At 41.5% G+C, this 10,456-nt stretch overlaps 1 protein-coding gene across 1 annotated transcript; it reads left to right on the top strand.

Moving 5' to 3' along the window:
* Window positions 1-262: 262 nt before the first annotated feature.
* On the top strand, window positions 263-4,745 carry LOC132134169 (uncharacterized). The gene is made up of 11 exons (XM_059546951.1): window positions 263-383; window positions 1,058-1,486; window positions 1,591-1,735; window positions 1,945-2,252; window positions 2,401-2,608; window positions 2,712-2,828; window positions 2,931-3,067; window positions 3,221-3,418; window positions 3,497-3,732; window positions 3,839-4,051; window positions 4,285-4,745. The coding sequence occupies exons 1-11, from the start codon at window positions 364-366 to the stop codon at window positions 4,689-4,691; spliced, it is 2,418 nt and encodes an 805-aa protein (XP_059402934.1). The 5' UTR covers window positions 263-363; the 3' UTR covers window positions 4,692-4,745.
* Window positions 4,746-10,456: the final 5,711 nt, after the last annotated feature.

The raw sequence follows: 10,456 nt of genomic DNA, 5'->3' as shown, positions 1-10,456 counted from the left end.
ACCTTTGATTGCCCATTCTTTTTATTATTTATTTTATTTTAATTTAAAAGGGACAATGCACATTTTCTTGTCCAAAGTTATGAACAAGTTTTACAAACTATTACCTCCTATATAAACTTTTACTAACAAGGATTAATGTGAAACTTTATCTTTGATAAAACTCACCAGAGCATTTTCCAGATGCTGGTTCCTCCCACCCGATAAACAATAGCAATCAACCTGATTGGTCTGCTTGACGATGACATCACACAACTGGTGCTGTATACATACTGCAGAGAGTAAATCACACATTCACTGTGTTTTCAAATCAGATTACAGATATCACCTTTTGACTTTGCAAGGACATCTTGAATTTTTGGGAAAATGGCATCAGAATCCGACAAGTAAGTTCACATTTCCTTTCGCTAGTTGATTTTTCCTACTTGTGTTGTGTCTGATCAAATCTTTTTTCCATGTTATTGTTATATGCAGTTATTTGCCTATTTGTTATTTGCTGTTTATTGCCTGTTATTGTTATATGCCAGTTGACATAGTATGGATAAAAACATGATAAAACTTATGTTGAGGAAATTGTGAAAAACTAAAGGATAGGTTTTATTCTTTGTTTTTCTACACCGTAAAAAAAGAAAAGTTAACTTAACCTACAATTATAAGGCAACTTGCTGCTCAGCTTTTTCTTTTTTTAGTTTACTCGACTATAACATCTCTAGAGTTAAACTCTATAGTTGAGTAAACTCAAAGCTGTGCATCAAGTTGCCTTATAATTTTAAGTCAATTCAATTTTTTTTTACAGTGTATTATCTCTTTAAAGTAAGACTTGTTTCTCATTCCAAAAATTAAAATAGGTCAAGGGTCAGGTGTGAATTGGTCAGTCACTTTAGCACAAACCAGGCCTTTGTCTAAAGAAGGCAGAAAAACTGGTTCTGGTAGCATTACAGTAGCTTTCTATGATAAGTTTTGCTGGTTAAGGGCCACATCAGGCCTCTGTCTTAAGAATGCTCTGTCTTCATTCATTTTCACATTTGTAATTTTTGGTGTGTCTGCTTTTCTCTCACAGCCAGAAATCTGACCGTCGCATTGTTCACTGCCTGCTGTGTGAAAAACCACAGGAAATGCTGACGACGCATCTGAGCAGGGTCTGCATGAAAAAAAGTACACCCAAAGAACGGCTGGAGGAGGCAAAGAGGGCCAAGGAGTCCACCAAGGTGTGGACACGGGAAGCCAGAAACTGGGACTACAAGGAGATGGTTAAACGTTACCCCCACAGACCATCTAGGCTGGCTCTTCTGGAAGAGCTGCGCCAAAGAAAGTTTTTCGTGGCCAATGCTCCTAACCAGGCAGACCTGGAACCCGAAGAGACATCCACCAGCACAGCTGCCGTTCCCACATCCGGTGTCAGCTCTCAAGCGGCTAGTGGTGTCTTGGTGGCGGAGGACAGCAGCTCTGAAGGCAGCACCACTGATCCAAGTGACCGAACATGGCAGAGGTTTGTTCTAGACCTCACACACATCAGTGCAGAAACTGTGAACAAACTGTAAGGTTGCTTTGAGCTCATTTTCATCTGTTTGTATTTTATTTTATTTTTTCCAGAGATCAAGCGCAGCCCAGCACAAGTGTCCGGGTCAAAATGATGAACAAGGGGCTCTATGAAAAATTCCCTGCAGAAGAGCCCATGTTGACGGACTTCAAGGGCTATTTGATCAACACCCTGCAGGTCCCAAACTGCCAGCAGGAGGTAAGATGCATCCCATTTGGGTTTCTTTTTATTCCGTATTGCTCTCTGTAACCGGGAAATGTTTTAATATATAGTAGCACAGCACATGTAGAACAGCCATTGCGTTCCATAAAAGGGAACTCAGATAAAACACAGCTTTATTAGGGGTGTCTGTGTGTGGCTTTTCTTCTCACTCCATCATCTCAAACTTCTCTTTTTCTTTATCACAGGTAGACAACGTCTCCAGGATGCTGAGATACATCCAGCCAAGTGGGGATGAAGTCCGCTTAGACTTCCTGCTAAAGTCCACTGAAACCAAGGACTACCTCACCCAACTACGGCTCGCTGACATGGGCCCGGCCACCATACTGAACTACATCAAGAACATGATCAGGTTTGTAACGTATCTGAAGACCCACCTCAACTTGGGTGCAGCAGATGCTGACTTCTACAGGAAGTGCCAAGCCTACATCGACCTCCTCACTTTCCTCAGAAAGCCAGTGGCCAAGTGGAACAGCAACGTCACTTGTAAAACCAGGTCAGTTGCTAATCTGCCTTGCATTTTGTTTTCTTTCATGACTTTCTCCATGTTGATACTACTTATATGCTGGCTGTACATCTGCTGTTATGTGCTACAGACATGGGTGTAATTCTCCGCAACATTGTTGTCTTGTATGTCATTCTAGGTATCTACGGTTCCTTGAGGGTGAGAAGAGGCTTCAGGAGTGCCAGGCAGTCCTCCGAAAGGCCAAGAAAGACATGCTGTTCGTTTATGGGAGGCTGCTGGAAGGTGACCACGTGGCTTCAGATGAAAAGACCATCTTCCGCTACTACTGTGAAGCAATCCTGATCCTCGGTCACTTCCAGAGACCAGGAGTGGTGGAGGGAATAACAGTAAGTGATAAGACCTCAGTTTTTGTGGGGGCATCAGCCTAAACCGATTATATTAGGACATTTATCTCAGTTATTCACTCGGTGTGTTTTTTTTTTTTTTCAGACAGCAGAGTGGGATGAAAGGAAAAAATCTGTGGGAAAGGTGCGTGTGGCTGTGAGCGAACACAAGACTGCGACAATGCAGATCGCTGTGTTTGACCTAACAATGGAGGAGGCAGCAGTAAGTACACTTTGTACAGGCTAAATTGCCTTACCATGAAATACAGTAACACCAGCAATGAACCAACAGATATTAACAGATTTTTTTTGTTTGTCTCTGCAGATGCTGGACGCATACTACACCTGGATCCGCCCTTACTGCATCCGGCCAGATGTAGATCATGGAAACAGGCTGTTTGTTTCATCATCGGGCACGAAGATCAGGAGTGCAACCAATGACCTCTCTCGTCTGCACACACAGTAAGTATTAACAGCAGTCCATAAGTCCAAAAATATCTGTTGGATTAGAATTCAACTAATAACAGGTTTGTGCATTTATTAAACAAATCAGCCTCTAGAAAATTATATAATTCAAGTGTGGGAGTTTCATCTGATATTTCTGCCCAATTGCAGCTACAAACTGCCCAACATCAAAAGCCAGCAGATACGCAGGACCGTGAAGACAGATGTGGCTGCAAACTTCTCAGATGAGCAGAAGGGGTCTGTCGCACACTACATGGCCCATTCGACGGCAGTGGCAAATCAGCACTACCGAATGATGACCCTGGACAGTGTGGTGGCAACCGCAAACCTGCTCAGCTCCCTGACGCGGTATATAATTATAATGTCTCACAACACTCATCCGTCAGTTTGTCAGTGTGTAACCGTGAAACCTTTTTAATGTTGCAGCTCCTCTTCTGATGACTCTGGTGAAGAGGGTGCCCAGGCAAAGAAGAGAAGGCGAGTGGAAGAGGCGGGCAGCCCAACACCAGACTTTGACGATTTCCTACAGGCCTTCCCTGTAGGAATCACTGGCCACCCACCCAACAAAACCCAGAGAGCAAAAGCTGGGTTCCCCACCGACAGAGTCTTTTATGACAAGTGGAGAGCTCTGCAGTACAGCAAGCGGGAGAAACATCTTTTGTGTAAGTTTAGATACTTTCTTGGCCAATGATTAGATCTACTCCAACAGAAACATTTAGAACTCGTGTGTGAACCTGCATTTTAATTTAAATGTTCTCTCTTTGACAGCAAAATGCTCAAGATATGCCCCAACTGCATCGAAGGTGGCTAAAATCATAGAGACAGAGGGGTGGACGGCCAATCATCCCCGCCCAGAGGACATCATGGCAAAGTGGAGGCCACTCAGCAGAGCACAGGTGCAGAGTGACCCGGCCATCATCAGGGGGGTGACCAGTCAGAAATGGACTGGTCTGGCTGTGAAGGATTTTGGGGAGCAGAAGGGTATGCACAAATGTCTTATGAGCACAGTAAAATCCATTAAAAAATAATAATATAATAACAACAACAACAACAACATCATGAACAGCACATTAATGACCAAATGTAGCGACATAATTCCTGTTACACATGTGTACTTACTGAAGTGAAAAAAAAAAAAAAAAAAAAAAAATTATATATATATATATATATATATATATATATATATATATATATATTGTTGTTTTTGACCACAGGAGTTGTTGCAACCAAGGCCTTCAGGAAGGGCTCCATCCTGTGTGATTTGCATGGAAAGGTGATCACAGGTGCTGAGGGCAGGGAGATGGCAGAGAGGCAGGGCGAGCTGGGCCACCTGTTTTTCTTTAAACATGGCAGTGAGGAAGTCTGCATCGATGCGGAGACCTTCCCCTGTGAGTGCCACCCGTCTCTGGAAAGCACAGGGAGATGGATTACACACTCCAAGAAGAAGTTCAATGTGCAGCCACGCCACTGCATAGTGAAGCTTCAAGAAGGAGACAGGCACGTCCTGCTCTTTCAGGCTACAAAGGACATTCTCAAAGATGAGAAGATCCGTTTCAACCACAGCATAAAAAAGAGGTCTTTTCGTGGGGAGGAAGTGGAGCTGGAGTGGCTGGATGTCTGATAACCTACCCAGACAGACTATTACATTCTATTGTACAGTTTTTTTGTTGTTGTTTGTTTTCACTAAATATAATTTTCCTTAATCTATTTCATCTCATTCTTTCTTTTGTTAGTGCCAGTGCAATTTTGATAATTTGTTTATTTTATACCCTTTATTTATATTGTGCTTTTTACAATACAGATTTTTTTCAAAACAGCATTTGTTTCAAATAATTTTCACACAACTTTCATGGGCCCATAATAATTTGTTGTGTGGCCAAAAAAAAAATTCCAAGTCACTTTCACAATACACCGTGAATGACCAACACATGGGCTAATTTATCCTGCTGTTAAGCACATTTATCACCAGCTGCCAGGTTGTCTTAGAATTGTGGGCCTGGGCTTGCAGTATAGATGAAGAGCTAAGCTTAAAATGTGTGTATCATTAACCATATATTTGAAAATGCTGGGCAGAAATGACCTCTGACCTCTGACCCCAGGCAGACAGAGTGAGAGAGAGAGTCGTAACCGAACGTGACATGCAGTTTGAATGCTGAATGAAGGAGGACAGACAGCTGCAACGCAGAGAAGAGTTTGTGAACTCAACCAAAAGGATTAAAAAAATAAAAATAAACTGACATTTTAAAAAGTAACAGTTTGTTACACAAACAGAACTGATCAGCATTTCCACTAATATCCAAAAGAAAAAAACATCTGAAACTACTTCTACACTTCGGTAGTCGATGCCTAAAATTTGATTTTTATCACATTTAATGTTTTTCAAAAATGTTGATGCATAATCAAATCTGAAATATTTCAAACCATTTCAATACTCATTTTACACAGTACAGAGGAACAGACACCATCAGCACTTTCTCTCACACCACACTGTGTGTATTGTCAGTATACCCTCCATTGTTCTGCATGATTTACACTGAAGTGCAGTGTGTTACGAACCCTGGCTCAAGGGAAGCAACAAAGACAAAAGGACACACGCAAACCAAATATTAAGCGCAAGAAAAAAAAAATACCACTAAATAAAACGAAAACAATTAAAGGAAATCATGATGTGTCTGTGTTCATCAATAATGTCAGTGTGTAAAACAAAGTGCATGGTTGGAAATGTAATCCAATATTGAGGCATAAATGCAAAAGAACAAGTCAAATAAAACAAAATCCAAAACCATAACATAGGCCAAAGTTCCAAAAATCACCAAAGTTCCCTCTTGGCTTCTTCTCTTATTTAATAGAGGACTGCAACCAACATTAACCAACTTTATTACCAACTTTATTACCAACTTTATTACCAACTTTATTTATTAAAGTTGCAACCAACTTTAATAAAGCCAATCTCTCCCGTGAACTGCCAAAATACAGACAACATGTTACCTGTCCCACCAGAGACAGTAATATACTGGATCACTGTTACACCACAATAAAGGATGCATATCACTCTGTTCCACGAGCAGCTTTGGGACGTTCTGATCACTGTCTGGTTCATCTTATACCGACCTACAAGCAGAAACTTAAATCTGCTAAACCTGTAGTAAAGACTGTGAAGAGATGGACCAGCGAAACAGAGCAGGATTTACAATCTTGTTTTGACATCACTGACTGGAGTGTTTTTGAAGCTGCTACCACCGATCTGGACGAACTCACAGAGACTGTAACATCCTATATTAGTTTCTGTGAGGATATATGCATTCCTACCAGGACTTATTTAACATTCAACAATGATAAGCCATGGTTTACAGTAAAACTCAGACAGCTCCGTCAGGCCAAAGAGGATGCCTACAGAAATGGGGACAGGGTCTTGTACAATCAGGCCAGAAACACACTGAACAAAGAGATTAGAGCGGCTAAAAAGACCTACGCTAAAAAGTTGGAAGACCAGTTTACTTCCAACGACTCTACTTCAGTTTGGAGAGGACTGAGAGCCATCACAAACTACAAGACACCATCCCTTTGCACTGAGGCTAATCAACGACTTGCTAATGACCTGAATGAGTTTTATTGTAGATTTGAAACCCCCAACACCCACTCTGACCATCTCCCTACACAACCATTAACACCTCCTGCAATCCCCCTCTCCATACCTCCTGCTCTTCAAATCTGTGAAGATGATGTGCGCCAGGTCTTCAAGAAAAACAAAAGAAGAAAAGCACCAGGCCCAGATGGCGTTACACCAGCCTGTCTGAAAATCTGTGCTGACCAGCTGGCCCCCATCTTTTCACAGATCTTCAACAGATCTCTGGAGTTGTGTGAAGTGCCTTCCTGCTTCAAACGCTCCACCATAATCCCCATTCCAAAGAAACCCAAGATAACAGGACTTAACGACTACAGACCTGTGGCTCTAACGTCTGTCGTCATGAAGTCGTTTGAAAAACTGGTTCTGGATTATCTGAAGGACATCACTGGACCCTTACTGGACCCCCTGCAGTTTGCGTACCGAGCAAACAGGTCCGTGGATGATGCAATCAACATGGCATTGCACTTCATCCTGCAACATCTGGACAAAACAGGGACTTATGTGAGGATCCTGTTTGTGGACTTTAGTTCGGCTTTCAACACCATCATCCCAACAGCCCTCCAGACCAAACTGACCCAGCTCTCTGTTCCTAGCTCTATCTGTCAGTGGATCACCAGCTTTCTGACAGATAGGCAACAGTTAGTGAGACTGGGGAAATTGATGTCAAACAGCTGCTCCACCAACACTGGTGCCCCTCAGGGATGTATTCTCTCCCCTCTGCTCTTCTCCCTGTACACCAACGACTGCACCTCTAAAGACCCCTCTGTCAAGCTCCTGAAGTTTGCAGACGACACTACAGTCATCGGCCTCATCCAGGACGGTGACGAGTCTGCTTACAGACAGGAGGTTGAGCAGCTGGCTGTCTGGTGCAGTCTTAACAACCTGGAGCTGAACACGCTCAAAACAGTGGAGATGACTGTGGACTTCAGGAGAAACCCCCCTGCACTCCCCCCACTCACCATCATGAACAGCACTGTGGCTGCAGTGGAGTCATTCAGATTCCTGGGAACCACCATCTCTCAGGACCTACTCAGCCGTCATTGAGTCAGTCCTGTGTACTTCAATTACTGTCTGGTTTGGTTCAGCTACAAAATCAGACATCAGAAGACTACAGAGAACTGTTCGGACTGCTGAAAGGATTATTGGTGCTCCCCTGCCCACCCTCCAAGAACTGTACACATCCAGAGTGAGGAAAATGACTCAGAAAATCACTCTGGATCCCTCACATCCAAGTCACCCCATCTTTGAACTTTTGCCATCTGGTCGGCGCCTCAGAGCCGCAAATACAAGAACAGCAAGGCAAAAGAATAGTTTCTTCCCCCAGGCAATCTACCTCATGAACATTTAAATGTTTCCCACTTAAACTTATGCTTATGCAAAAATGTGCAATATCCTTATATTTATTTGTTACCCCTCCATCCTAGAACATTCCTGCATCTCACTCAATCCTATTCCATTATCATTTATAGCACAATTGTTTATACACTTATTTATTTGCCAATTTGTAATTCTCCTGTAATTTTTTTTTTTTTTTTGTGTGTGTTGTTGTCTGTGTACTGGAAGCTTATGTCACTAAAACAAATTCCTTGTATGCGCAAGCATACTTGGCAATAAAGCTCTTTCTGATTCTGATTCTGTTAAGGTGCATACCGCCACCTACTGTACTGGAGTATGTATAATCACGTCATTTTACAATTTTAGATTCTATTCCACAACCCTGAGTCTTTCAAGATTCTAAATACTGCCTACCTGGTGATTCTTATTTCCTCTCCCTCTCTTTCTAATCCCAGTATCCCTACCAGATTCCACTCCCGCCCTGTCTCCTGAATCTTATCTCGAAACACCCATCTTTCCAACTCATTCGATTACAGTACACGATACCTCTGTGACATTAGTTTGTTGTACGTGTGTGGCTTATAACAGAGGGGAGTCAAGTTGAATGCAGCTTCCAAAAGACAAAAAATAGACGATTAAGATTTTATTAATTTTAATACAATAACACCGGTGCGAGTACGTTCAGCAAGTCATATCATCAGCTGCTAAATTCCGATCTGTGATCGCTTGCTGGTGCTGAGCCAGAGATATATGTGTTTTTACAGCGCTACGCATTATAACCAATCACACATGATTCATTTGAGCTGATTAAAGCATTGGCCAATCAGAGGCGTTCAGATGAGTCATCGCTAAAATGCCGGTGCTTCCTTCACTCGCTCGCTGACTGAATACCTCTTTCTGGCGAATTCTCTCGTCAGAAACAACAAAGTGCAGATGTTTGTACAAATCTATAATTAAGATATTGATTTCACAGTGTTAACAGTTTCAGTGATTTAATGGGAGTTTCTGAGAGTGATTGAAATCTAGACTGTCAGTGAAAATGATCTTTAATAATGTAAATGTTATTTGCTCTCTTTCTGAACAATGAAAGATTAGTAGCAATATTTATATCACATTAACTTTCAATGTTAAATTCACATTTAATATAAAGTCAGTCGTATTAAAAATATGTTATGGCATGACACCTATATCTGTTACTTAAGTAAACAGACAGGGTTTTATAATAAATTACATAAATTGGAGTAAAGGCTGATGAAATATATACATTTTTACACGCACACATACATTACATACATTTTATCTATATATCTAAATAAAAAAGGCTCAGTATATATGACCCAAAGTAACTAGTAACTAACTACTTGAGTAGAATTTTTATCCAATACTCTTTTACTCTTGCTCAAGTAACTATTCAAGACTAGTAATTTTACTTTTACTTGAGTAAATATTTCTAGAAGTACCTTTACTTTTACTTGAGTACAGTTTTTGGGTACTCTACCCACCTCTGTTTATAGGCTAATAGATAGTGTACAGAATAAAACTAAACGTGCACTCAACTTTTTAGCTCACAAAACTGGAGTTTTCGATTGTTTTCTTGACTGATACACACATTCACACACCTACATTTCAGAAGTGTGCGCGTCAGGCTTTCACAGCGGCAAACGCTTTGATTGCGTCCTCGAGTTTAACTTGTACTTCGGAGATCATTTTTATCAGTTTAAGCTTTGAGAAACTGCGTTCTCCAGAGATCACAGTGACAGGGAGAGTGAGAAGCACTCTCAATGCTACAAAAACATTTGGAAAATTGTTTTCCATCCCTTTTTCACAGATGAATTTAAGCGCATCCAGTGGTTTAGATCCAGCAACCAGGCGTCTGCCCAAAGCAGTCAGCTCTTCAAACAATTCATGCCCATCAACATACCGCGAGTCTCCGTGAGTCAGGGCCTTTTCCAGTCCTAAGCAATCCTGAAGAACTAGGCTATTCTATTCTCCTTTTCTTTGAGAGATGCGATGTCATATAAAAATCCAAATATGCGCCCATGGTCTCTAAGCAGCGAAAAGCCCTCTTCCACGGAGGCGATTACTCATGACCAGATAAATTTATTCGGTTTGACATTTTTGAATATACATTAAAGTATTTTGCATGCATATAGACCTACTAATAGGGTGCTGCCGTGCGGGAATTTTTATTCGAAATGTAAAGTTTTTTTATTTATTTATAGCTTTTATTTTATTTATACCTAATGTGAAACAAACAAATAAATTAATAATTCTCTCTCTCTCTTTCTATCTCTCTCTTTCTCTCTCTCGCCTTCTCTCTCTCTCGCCTTCTCTCTCTCCGCCCTAGGCGGCTGCAGTTATAGGCACGAGCCGGCCCTGCATGAGCCCAACATTTAGCAAGGCAGGAAAATTCTAACGGAAGG

Source organism: Carassius carassius, unplaced genomic scaffold (genome assembly GCF_963082965.1).
Source record: "Carassius carassius unplaced genomic scaffold, fCarCar2.1 SCAFFOLD_99, whole genome shotgun sequence".
NCBI lineage: Eukaryota > Metazoa > Chordata > Actinopteri > Cypriniformes > Cyprinidae > Carassius > Carassius carassius.
Note: the sequence above shows the minus strand (reverse complement) of the source record. Positions and strands in the feature narration are given on the sequence as shown.